The following is a 13,236-nucleotide window of genomic DNA, read 5'->3' as shown; positions in this document are numbered from 1 at the left end:
GGAGACAAAGACAACAAAATAGCTACTGCTCGGAGTTCCCGTTGTGGCTCAGTGGTTAACCTGTCCAACTAGGAACCATGAGGTTGCAGGTTCGATCCCTGGCTTTGCTCAGTGGGTTAAGGATCTGGTGTTGCCGTGTGCTATGGTGTGGGTTGCAGACACGGCTCAGATCTTGCACTGCTGTGGCTCTGGCGTAGGCTGGCAGCTACAGCTCTGATTAGACTCCTAGCCTAGGAACCTCCGTATGCCGCAGGAGCGGCCCAAGAAATGGCAAAAAGACAAAAAAAAAAAAAAAAAAAAAAAGCTACTGCTCAAATTAAACAACCTAAATCCTTAACATTAATGAATATCAAAATATTCACTGGAATACTTTGTGTTATATAAAATACAGTGTGTCCTATGATGCAGACAAACCATATATGTAAGCATGCTAAAAAAAATTCTGGAAAGATAATAAAATAGTGTATTATCTATAGGTGGTGATAAGTTTACAGGTAAACTATATTCTCCTTTAGCTTATCTATGGCTTAAAATTATTCTACAATAACCAGGGGTCACTTTTGCGGGGAAAAAAAAAAGAGGAGGGAATTTTTTTTTAATGCTAGGTTGACATTCAACATTTTAATGTTTAAGTCCAGAATGTCTCAGTTTCCTCATCGAAAATATTGAGGAGTTCCCCTATGGCTCAGTGGGTTAGGGACCAGCATCATCACTGCAGCAGCTTGGGTTGCTGCTGTGGCGGGGATCTGATCCCTGGCCCAGGAACTTCCACATGTGGCCAGAAAGAAAAAAAAAATTTTTTTTAATCGTAAAATATATTGCCTCTGGCTCTTTGATACCAGCAAAGGTAATTTTCCTGATATGTATCCACTCATGAACAGGCAGGCAAATAGCAAGAGTGGCAGGCACTCACACAAAAGGTTCTAACATTCACCTTGATGTCTGTGACTGGAGTAGTGTTGGCTTGTCCATAGGAAGAAAGAAGCCTTAAACGAACTGGTTTCCCCCGAGCCTTCTTGGCTTGGAGCAGAAGATAAGTAGCTGTGAGGTGATCATACTGCCACTGGAAGAAAAGAAAAATCAAGTTATTTAGAAGACTAAACTTGCTTTTTGAAATAATGTTCTATTTTAAATTAATTTTTTCCTTAATGTAATAGACATTCAGAATGTAGACTTTTTTTTTTTTTTTTTAATTTTTTTTGGTCTTTTTGTCTTTTGAGGGCCACACCCGGAGCATATGGATGTTCCCAGGCTAGGGGTCCAATTGGATCTGTAGCTGATGGCCAGCCAACACCACAGCCACAGCAATGCAGGATCTGAGCCGAGTCTGCAACCTATATCACAGCTCATGGCAACACCAGATCCTTAACCCACTGAGCAAGGCTTGCATCCTCATGGATGCTAGTCAGGTTCATTAGTCACTGAGCCACGACAGGAACTCCTGGACTTCTTTTTAGTTTTATAAGGCATATAATGAAAAATAGCAATCCCCTATACCACACCCTTAACACACAATTTCCACTCCCTAAGCACCACTTTGAAACACTTTTAGCTGTTTTTTTCTGTATTTCTAAATTAATTGCTTATGCAGCTTTAATTTTTTCCAGCCTCAGATATGCTCTCTAAGATTTCTTACTACAGAAAATAAGAATTTAGCTCTATTATAACTCCTTCCTTCCCCCCTCACATCTCCTTCCTGCATCCTACTACTATAATTTTATTATAATTCTTAGTTAAATCAACATTACACTATTATGATTATTTCAAGAGTATTCAAAACTAAGTTAAAGTGATGTTCAAAATATTTAATTGGTACCCTGACACCAGTCAATCAGAACAGAAGCCAAAAGGTGAGTAGGGCTCTAGTGAACCCCTTCCATGGCAATTATTAACCTTTTCATTGCTGGACATGAAGGAATACCTAGGGCGATACCTAGGAGGCCTAAGAGTAATTAACAGAACAACAGGGAGGCCATGTGATTTAGTAGTTACTTACCAATCAGTATATAAATATCCTAGCATCTTAATAATCCATACAGGAGCTCCCACTGTGGCACAATGGGCAGCATCTTGGAAGCACTGGGACGTGGATTTGATACCCTGCCAGGCACAATGGGTTAAGGATCCAGTGTTGCTGCAGCTGCAGCTTAGTTCATGGCTCAGCTTGGCTCAGATCTGATCCCTGGCCCAGGAACACCATATGCCACAGGGTGGCCAAAATAAATAAATAAATAAAAATAATAATCCATACGGCCATACTGGCTGAATATCAGCCCTGCAATTAAACCACACAGGATGCTATTCTTGCATTTCTTTCTTTCTTTTTTTTTTTTTTTCCTTCCGCACCATCAGCATATAGAAGTTCCTAGGCCAGGGATCAAATCCAAGCCTGAATCATGACTTATGGCCCAGCTGCAGCAACGCCAGATCCTTAACCCACTACACTGGGCAGGAGATCCATCCAGCACAACCACAGAGGCAAGCCAAACCATGAACCCACGGAGCCACAGCCAGAACTCCACATTCCCTTCTTTTATAACTTTGTAACTTTTTTTGAAGTTAAAAATATACAAGAAGCAGTTACTCCTCTTACTGACTCAACTCTACGCTCTCCCACACTCCTCCCTTCCTCCCAGCATTAAGCTGTATGAAGGTATCGTGTCGTGTCGGGAGGAGGGGAGACTGCTGGAGAGTGTGGAGATGAGTTACTAAGATGAGTAACTGCTCGTCTTTTTGTTTGTTTGATAATAATTTTTTATTTTTTCATTATAGCTGGTTTACAGTGTTCTGTCGATTTTCTACTGTACAGCACGGTGACCCAGTTACACGTACATGTATACATTCTTTTTTCTCACATTATCATGCTCCATCCTAAGTGACTATCTTTTAGAGGCATTCCATCTGGTGTGGAGCAATTTTGTGCTCCACTCTGGACTGGCTTCTTTCTCAGCCTGCAACTCAACTATCAATCTAGGGGTTCCCTTCCCGTCTATCCTCAGTTTCCTAGGTCCAAAGTATTCCTTTCTCTTGGTTTACTTTCTTTTTTGGTGGAACAGATCCTCCAACAATTTCCTAAGAGTAGATGAATGGGAGGTAAATTTTTTGAGATCTTGCACATCAGATAAATGACTATATTCTATCCCCACACCTGATTGTGGTTTGGCTAAGTACAGAACTCTAGGTTGATAATAATTTTCAGTTTTGAAGGCACTGTCCAATGATCTTCCTGCTTCTAGTACAATTTTCTAAAAATCTAAAGTCTTTCTAATTCCCAAACCTTTGTGTATGACCTGTTTTTCTTGTCTCTAAAAACTTTTGGGCTCTCCTTTTCCCCCCAGTTTTCTAAAATTTCACTAAAATAGGCTTTTGTGTGGATCTCTTTTCACCCATTTTGCCAAGCCCTAGTTAAGCCCCTTCATTCCTAGACACTCATACCTTTCTGATCTGGAATATTTTTTTATATTATTTCTTTGATAATTTCTTCCCCTCCTTCCTCTCTGTTATCTTTCTGCCAGCTTCTATTATGTGTATGTGGGATCCTTCTTACCCCTTCTCTTCTCTCTGGGCATCTCTTAGCCTTTAAGTGCTACTTTGGAAGATTTCACATTAACTTCATTTTTGAGCATTTCTAATGAGATTTTCATTTCTGTGGTCGTATTTTAAATTTTCAAGAGCTCTCTCTTAAAATGTTCCTTTTTGGTAATCTTATTCCTATTTCAAAAAAGAAATAGCTTATTTTACCTAAGGGAATATTATTTTTTCTTAGTCATTTTCTTCTACTCCCTACTTTATCTGTTTTTTCCCCGAGCAGCTTTACTTTTTCTTCCTTCTCTCTCCGACCCCATTTGTTTTGATCTTTGACTTTCATGTTAGAGGTTGTCCTCTAAGGACTGGTGATCTCTGGCTTCCTGTCTCTATTTGAAAGCAAAGATTATACTACACAGCTAATTAAGGCTCTCTGTGTAGTTCGGGGCTGTTCATCACCTTGGGGGCTTCTCTCTAAGGTGAAGAGACAGAAACCTGAAGTCCCAACAATTGGTAGAGCAGGTCTTTTCCCTTGGCTTTTCTCTAGAGTCATCTTCCCATATTTTCCCACCCTCTTCACAATTAGGATAAAATCCTGGTCCTCGCATCTTCAGAGTTGAATAGGCAGTGGTTCACTGTTCAGCTAGAGGAATGTATGTGTCCATTCATCCATTTCAGAACAGCTCATCACCCCCCCACCTGAGCTGCATATGGCACAAGAGTCCCCTTGTTCAGCATCTCCAGTCTTGCACTGGAGTGAGGAAGAGGTGGCTGTCATGTGGCACAAGGTAGAAAAAGGGCCTAGCAAGAAAAGTCGGCTTGTTCAGTAAGTGGTGCTGGGAAAACTGGACAGTTGCATGGAAAAGGATGAAATTAGAACACTCCCTAACACCATACACAAAAATAAACTCAAAATGAATTAAAGACCTAGATATAAGACCAGATACTATCAAACTCTTAGAGGAAAACATAGGCCAAACATTCTCCAACATAGACCACAGCAACATCTTCTCAGGTCCACCTCTTAGAGCAATGACAGTAAAAACAAAAATAAACAAATGGGACCTAATCAAACTTAAAACTTTCTGCACAGCAAAGGAAACCCTAAACAAAACAAAAAGACAACCCACAGAATGGGAGAAACTCTTTGCAAATGAAGCCACTCACAAGGGATTAATCTCCAAAATTTATAAACACCTTCTGCAGCTCCATACCAAAAAAACAAACAACCCCAGCCAAAAATGGGCAGAAGAGCTAAACAGACGATTCTCCAAAGAAGACACACACATGGCCAAAAAACACATGAAAAGATGCTCAAGATTTCTCATGATTAGAGAAATCCAAATCAAAACCACTCTGAGGTACCACCTTACACCAGCCAGAAGGACCATCATCCAAAAGTCTACAAACAATAAGTGCTGGAGAGGGTGTGGAGAAAAGGGAACCCTAGTACACTGTTGGTGGGATTATAAATTGGTGCAACCACTCTGGAAAACTGCATGGAGATGCCTCAGAAAACTAAACATAGAACTACCATTTGATCCAACAATCCCACTCCTGGGATCCACAGAAAATCATGACTCAAAAAGACACATGGACTCCAATGTTCACTGCAGCATTATTTACAATAGCCAAGACATGGAAACAACCTAAATGTCCATCGATAGCAGAGTGGATCAAGAAGATGTGGTACATATACACAATGGAATATTATTCAGCCATTAAGAGGAACAAAATACCAGCATTTTTAGCAACATTGATGGACCTAGAAATTATCACGTTAAGTGAAGTCAGCCGTACATGAGACACTAACATCAAATGCTTTCACTGACATGTAGAATCTGAAAAAAGGACAGAATGAACTTCTTTGCAGAGCAGATACTGACTCACAGACATTGAAAAACTTACGGTTTCCAAAGGAGACAGTTTGGGGGTTGGGGGGATGTGCTGGGATTGTGGGATGGAAATCCTATAAAACTGGATTGTGATGATCATTGTACAACTACAAATGTAATAAATTAATTGAGTAATAACAAAAAAGAAAAAGAAAAAGAAAAGAAAAAGGGCCTAGCAGTCTAACTGCTTCTAATACAGACTTTCAACCAATCATCCTGGTCTCCACTCTGCTCACTTCCCTGACATCAAAGGTTCCTAGGACCTCTGACTCCTGAGCCTTTCTGGATCTCTAAAGCTCTAATTAGTTTGTTTACTGTCTTTTTCCACTGCATGCAATTTGCTTTCAGCTTTCTCCAAAATGCTAAGGTCAGCTGACACTTAGCTATAATTTCCAAAATTTTATTGACATTATTTTTGTCTCCTCTTTAATTCTCTTTGTTGTGAACTGGTTGCCTTTTTATTCCTTTACTGATATTGGTGAAGTTTTAGGATGTTTTAGATGTAAACATATCTGTTCAATCCACGTGTATAAATGAAAGTTTCTAAATAATGTACTCAAGATGAGACTCTGCCCTGCAAAAGTGTTCAGTTTTATCACTGAATAATATTTTATGCTAGGTACTTCTCACAAAGTACATGACCCAAAGAGGTCTGCTACAACTCTGACTTTATTAATATACTGTATTGATTAACACTTTATCCTTTTTTTTTTTTTTTTTTTTTTTTGGTCTTTTCTAGGGCGGCACCCTTGGCATATGGAGGTTCCCAGGCTAGTGGTCAAATTGGAGCTGTAGCCGCCGGCCTACACCACAGCCACAGCAATGCCAGATCTGAGCCATGTCAGCGACCTACACCACAGCTCACGGCAACACCAGATCAAGATTGTTAACCCACTGAGCAGGGCCAGGGATCAAACCCACAACCTCATGGTTCCTAGTCAGATTCGTTAACCACTGTGCCACACAGGAACTTTTTCTTTTTTTTTTTTTTAAAGGGCCGCACTTGAAACATGCAAGTTCCCAGGCTAGGGGTCAAATCAGACCTGTAGCCACTGGCCTACACCACAGCCACAACAACAAAGGATCTGAGCCACATCTGCAACCTACACCACAGTTCATGGCAATACCAGATCCTTAACACACTGAGCGAGGCCAGGGATCAAACCCAAATCCTCATGGATAATAGTCTGGTTTGTTACTGCTGAGCCATGATGGGAATTCCTACTTAACATTTCGGATGGCCACAATTACAGTATATGCTTAGAAATTTACATAATGAATCTATCACTCTAGTGGAAGAAGTATAACACTGTGGTAAATTATTACAAATGTTGCTTTTAATCCACATAGGTTGGGGGAAAGGACAGAAAAGGTTTCATGGAGCAGGTACTTGGAAACTGGGTGAAAACCACATAGTTATAATCACTTTCTACTGTCCAAAAGCTCCCTAAGCTTTCTTCCACACCTCCTGCATCTTTGGTCTCCCATGTGATAGCCATCTTTTTGAAAGAGGTGCCATATACTGATTAGAGGCATTAGTTCAGAAACAAGTTAACACTTGCTTGTCCACAATGGCATAACCCAGGCATTATAAACAATACTTGGACCACACTAAGAGTTTTAGGTGGAGTATCTAAATATGCCTGGGAGTTTTATGATCATCATGGAAATGCTCTTTTTCCCTCGGCAAAAAAAAAAAAAGAAAAAAAAAAAGGCAGCATTTTTATAACTTTTTTGCCATAGCCACTGCATACTGCCTATTATACTAGACGCACAGGGGACTCTGTGTTTAATAACAGATAAATCAACACTTTAGTTATGCTTTTCAGGTGATGTCAATCCACAAGTCTAACACAACTTAGCTGCCTTATCTTTGAGGCAGTTCCCTCTTCTAAAAGTCAAATGTCTGAAAGTAAAACAATAGGTTTAACCTGTTATACCTTCCCCTTGACCTTGCTCCCAAAGCCCTCAATCCTCAAAATACATGGGTATTTGCACTGCAGGGGTGAGGGGAAATGATCTATCTTGGTCTAGGTTCTCGTGTGACCCTCAGTGAACTCCCACAATCCAGAACCACTCAGGGCTGGAGGAAGAGGGGTAAAGTAAGGAAAGAAAACAGGTGGAAGCTGCAGCACCACCGCAGGACAGCTCAAGAGGGCTGCAATGGCATGGCTCAAAATCAGAACACACATGAGACTCTCACTTCCACATACAAAAAGCAATGTAAGAAGGCTCATGTAAGGAGTTCCCTTCATGGCTGAGCAGTAACAAACCCAACTAGTATCCACAAGGATGTGGGTTTAATCCCTGACCTCTCTCAGTGGGTTAAGGATCTAGCATTGCCATGCCATGAACTGTGGTGTAGGTCGCAGACACAGCTTGGATCCCACGTTGCTGTGGCTGAGGTGTAGGCCTGCAGCTGCACCTCCAATTTGACCCCTAGCCTGGGAATCTTCATATGCCACAGGGGCACCATAAAAACAAACAAACAAACAAATAAAAAATGCTCATGTATATAATATAAAAGTGGTAATTCCATGAGTTGGATGTTCGGAAATAAAATTCTCTCTCTTTATACAAAGATTAGTTTTGGAGCCTGATGAAACCACTCAAACCACCAACCGCCTTATCTTGCCAAGAACCCAAGAACCCACTGTTCCAGAATAACAGCCCTACATTTTGACTTTGTTAATCTTTGACCCACTCCCTATCTTGGAACATTCTCACCCTTTCCTCCTACCCTTCCCATGAGACCCTATCTTGGAACTTTTGCATCCCTCCCATGTAGCCAGATGTTAATCTTGACACAGGTTACTTCAGCCACAAGCCCCTATACAACCTACTACCGCCCAAATGCTGGGGAGCCTGAGCCTTCTCTGAGTGCTCCTGGCCATTTGCTGGTCAATAAACCTACTTGAAGCCTCAACGCTCCAGACTCCCTGGCTTTATTTACTTCCGCTCCAAACCGACAGCCCTTTCTCATTCCAACAATCAGCAGTGCCATACCCAGCATGGATCACATTAAACTGAACTCTCTCTGTCCTGTCTAACCAGCCCCAAAAGTAAAGGCAGACTTCCCAAGATGCCAGGAAAAAAATGGAACAGACCACAGCTGGTCTCAAACCTAGTTTTCCTGAAGCTCTTTAAACTCGAGTACCTGGGACCAAAGTGAATCCTCTGAGACTACCCAGGCCAGGATTTCGCAACCTCAACACTACTGATAGTTGACCTGGATAATTCTCTGTGGTGAGGGGCTATTCTGTGTACTATAGGATATTTAGCAGCATCCCTGGCCTCAACCCACTAGATGCCATTAGTGTGTGTGTATATATATATATATATATACATACATATATATATACACACCCCAGTTGTGACAACCAAAACATGTCCCCTCAGGGACAAAAATCACTCCCAGTTGAGAATCGCTGACTTAGATAAATGCTTCTCAAGCTTTAACATACAGATGAGCCAGTTAGGGTTTATTACAACGCAGATTCTGATTCAGTAGGTCTGAGGTGGGACCAAGATTCTGTGTTGCTAACAAGCACAAAGTGATGCTGATGCTGCTGGTCCTAGATAACACTTGGAAGAGCAAGAATCTAGAGTAGTACTTATCAGATGGCTACACACTTTAATCATCTGGGAAGCTTTTGGGTTTGTTTTTTTTTGTTTTTTTTTTGTTTTTTTTTTTTTGGTCTTTTGTCTTTTCAGGGCCACACCCACAGCACATGGAGGTTCCCAGGCTAGGGGTCGAATTAAAGCTACAGCTGCGGGCCTACGCCACAGCCACAGCATGCCAGGTACAAGCCTTGTCCGCAACCTACACCACAGCTTACAGAAACGCCAGATCCTTAACCCACTAGGTAAGGCTGGGAATTGAACCTGCAACCTCATGGTTCCTAGTTGGATTCGTTTCCTCTGCGCCACAACGGGAACTCCTCATTTTGGAAGCTTTTTATAATTCTGATGCTCAGGCCATACCCTAGACCAATGAAATATTCATCTCTGGGGGTGGGGTTTAGACATCAGGATTAAAGTTCCTAGCTATTTCCAATGTTCAGCCAAGGTTGAGAAGAGGTCTACTCAGACTGAGGACTGGAAAATAAGTATTTAACTGGCATTTAAGAATGAGGGAAGAGTACACAAGAAGACAAACTATTACTCTGCTCACACATTCACACCTTCTTGATGTCGGTCATGCCTAGCTTTCAGAATAACAGATCTTTAGAGATATGTAACACCAGAGAACAATCTCTACCATGCTTCATTACTTTGTTCTCTTTATCAGAAGTAAAAAAAAAAAAATTCCTACTTCCATTTCACTTTTTTTTTCCTTAATGGCCACAGCATACCAAAGTTCTCAGGTCAGGGACTAAATCTGAGCTACAGCTGCAGCAACACAGGATCCTTTATCCTGCTGTGCTGGGCAGAGGATGGAACCCTCGTCTCTGCAGAGACCTGAGCCACTGCAGGCAGGTTTTTTTTGTTTTGTTTTGTTTTGTTTAAGGGCCACACCTGAGACATATGGAGCATCCCAGGTTAGGGGTCAAATCGGAGCTATAGATGCTGGCCTTTACAACCACAGCAACTTGGGATCTGAGCCACATCTGCGTGCGACCTACACCACAGCTCATGGCAACAATGGATCCTTAACCCACTGAGCAAGTTCAAGGATCAAATCCTCATCCTCATGGATACTAGTCAGGTTCGTTTCCACTGAGCCACAACGGGAACTCCTGCAGTCAGATTCTTAATCCACTGTGCCAAAGTGGGAACTACCCATTTTACTTTTAAGTTTGAAAATTATATGTAGAGACCATGTAAAGCAAACTATTTTAAAGATTTTTTTTCAATGATACTTGAAATTCTGAGTATGTTACTTTTAAGACTCAGATTTTTAAAAATCTGTGGATCCCATACCAAATTTTTTTCAAGATAAAATGACATGATATGTGGGATTTGCTTTGAAATCCCCTAGCTAAAAAGGGTGAATGGAGGACAGTGTTGGGTATAGCTAAAATTGGAAATTTTTAATAACTGTTAAAACTAGAGGATGACTGCATGAAAAATCATTGTTATCATGCTAGTCTCTCCACTTTTGAAGGTGTTTGAAAATTTCTATAATAAAAATTTTAAAAGAAAATTTTTGAATTACAGTTTTCTATTAAAGATCATCCCCAAGAAAAAGGCATGCAATTTTCTCTAACCTGTTTATATGGCAACTTCAAATCGTCATTGTTAAAAACTAAGAACTGACATATCTTGCGCTAATTCCCAATTCCTGCCATTCCTTTTCATATCATGAAAAAGTAAATTATTATTCTGTTTTCCAGACATATTCCCTTTGACTGGAATTGTCATTCAAAAGACTTATGTCATTCGAAGAAATTCTTTTATAGCTCCTCCTCATTGGGGAGAAAAAATATGGCTTAGAAAAGCTTTGGTTAGTTAAAAAAAAAAAAATTAAGTTAAATTAAATTGCTTAGAACTTTTACCTTTCAAGTTAGAAAAAAGGAAAAAACAGGAGTTCCCGTCATGGCGCAGTGGTTAACAAATCCGACTAAGAACCATGAGGTTTCGGGTTTGATCCCTGACCTCGCTCAGTGGGTTAAGGATCTGGCGTTGCCGTGAGCTGTGGTGTAAGGTCGCAGAAGCAGCTTGGATCTCGCGTTGCTGTGGCTCTGGCATAGGCCGGTGGCTACAGCTCTGATGAGACCCCTAGCCTAGGAACCTCCATATGCCGCAGGAAAGGCCCTAGAAAAGGCAAACAGACAAAAAAGAAAAAGAAAAAAGGGAAAAACAAATACAACTCATAGGTGATGAAAGACATAGAACCAGGAGCAAAGCTCCTGCCCATCATGCTAGGTTGTACTCAGAGACAGTTGTGAGGGCTTCTACCTCTAGAAAATAAACCACACACATATGATCGAGAGATTAAGTACCTGAAAGAGTTAAAATGATCCAACACCAGGAATGATGATAATGATTTCATGGTATTTGGTTCATAAGTTTGGGGGTGATGTGATGCTACAGGGTTGCTTTTAGGTAAAAAGAAAACTGCTTTGTGTTTATCTCATTCCTACAGCAGAATCACAGTTCCGTGTTAGAGAATTTAAAGTTGTCAAAATAGGAAACCTGTCAATTCTCTGGACTCGTTTATTCTGTTTCTTAATTTTTTTTCCAATATAATTCCCTTTGATCAATCTTATTTTTCAAGAGGATATCCAGCAGACATCAGCGAAGAGGTGAATGGAAATCATACATAAATTTAAAATACGTGCAATATTTACACCCATGATAAAATCAGAAGTCTGAAAAATGCTAACACTATTTTTAATGTAGTGATAAAATAGAAAACAATGATGAAACAAAAGATATGACTCAAAATCATGCTGTATTTCTTACCAGTGAAATTAAATCCTCCATTGTTTGCCTGTTGTTTCTGTGATGTACAGAAAGTTCCGTTACACAATCTTCATCAAGGTGAATAAGCTACAAAAAAATTTATCAACTTTATTAACCAAAAACTATAAAATATCTATAGCTTTGAGATGTTTAAATTACCATAATTACCTTGTACAATCAAACACTAGGATGTAAAAGCAACATCCACAATTTTTAAGACATAAGCAGATGACAACAAGCAGTTCAAGACGATGATGAGCTCTCTTTTCCACCCCTTCATATCCCCATCATCTTTGGATCAGTTATTACAATTCTGTTGTACAGCCAAAGGACAGAATTCTCCTCTCCCATCTCAAGACCTGGACTGCCGTGGCATCAAAGAGCAGCCATCTAGGCATATAGAATCAGTGGCTGATCAACAGACTGGGTAAAAGAGTGGCTCAGACTTGTAGCATATTGTCCTCTGGGTCATATTTAGGTTTAGCACAGTTCAAGAAGCCCTTATGATGGTGCCAGAGACAGTACACAATCATTATTATGCTAAAGGTATTAGCAAAGCATAATTTTAAAAAGGAAGAAATGAGACAGCCTCTACACAAACTTTATTTTGCTTAAGGACAGAAATTATCCAAGTATTCTGATCCCTGTATGATGAGACCTCACCAGAGATGGGGCCAGAAATGGATTCTCAGAACCAAACAAGGATCACTGAGAATCAAAAGATAGAGAAGGTCTGGTCTACACCTGGAATAGGAGTTCAGAAAATCACACGGTAAGAACATCATAAGGAATGTAATAGCTTTGTTTTGTTGTCTTTTTAGGGCTGGACCTGCGGCACATGAAAGTTCCCAAGCTAGGGGTCGAATCAGAGCTTCAGATCTCAGCCTATGCCACAGCAATGCCTTATCCGAGCCACATCTTCGAGCTATGGCACAGCTCACAGCAGCGCCGGATCCTTAACCCACTGAACGAGGCCAGGGATGGAATCTGTGCCCTCATGGATGCTAGTCAAATTCATTTCTGCTGAGCCATGACAGGAACTCCAGGGATGTAATTTTATTTATTTATTTTTTATGATTTTTATCTTTTCCATTATAGTTGATTTACAGTGTTCTGCCAATTTCTACTGCACAGCAAAGTGACCCAGTCATATATATAAATATTCTTTTTCTCACATTATCCTCCATCATGTTCCATCACAAGTGACTGGATATAGTTCCCTGTACTATATAGCCAGGAATGTAATTTTAAAGTCATCTTTCTGATGTAAGAATTTGCTTCACAAGAGCCCCAATAACTGATGCTTCACTTTCTGCTTAAAGTCTTCCTCTCTAGAACATCTGGGATGGTTCGCTTCTTCCTCCTGTCCCCTGTGGTCTGTCTCCCTGTGATCCTTATCCACTGCGAA

At 40.5% G+C, this 13,236-nt stretch overlaps 1 protein-coding gene across 8 annotated transcripts in view; it reads right to left on the bottom strand.

Moving 5' to 3' along the window:
• MELK (maternal embryonic leucine zipper kinase) overlaps nt 1-13,236 on the bottom strand; it is a 114,378-nt gene that overhangs the window by 28,905 nt on the left and 72,237 nt on the right. For 7 of the 8 annotated variants that reach the window (XM_021066072.2, XM_084989811.1, XM_003480551.4 and 4 more), the window contains 2 exons: nt 11,829-11,915; nt 935-1,063 (listed from right to left, as the gene is read on the bottom strand). In XM_021066072.2, the coding sequence (XP_020921731.1) occupies nt 935-1,063; nt 11,829-11,915 (216 nt within the window). Of the gene's footprint in view, nt 1-558; nt 1,064-11,828; nt 11,916-13,236 lie in introns of all 8 variants that reach the window. The other variant, XR_014823982.1, reaches the window with a different exon arrangement.

Source organism: Sus scrofa, chromosome 1 (assembly GCF_054392235.1).
Source record: "Sus scrofa isolate SSC_HxYL_T2T_F1_AM1 chromosome 1, Sscrofa_HxYL_maternal_Yorkshire_Landrace_v2.0, whole genome shotgun sequence".
In the NCBI taxonomy this organism is placed as follows: domain Eukaryota; kingdom Metazoa; phylum Chordata; class Mammalia; order Artiodactyla; family Suidae; genus Sus; species Sus scrofa.
The sequence above is the reverse complement of the archived record's forward strand: the minus strand, read 5'-3'. Positions and strand labels throughout refer to the sequence as shown.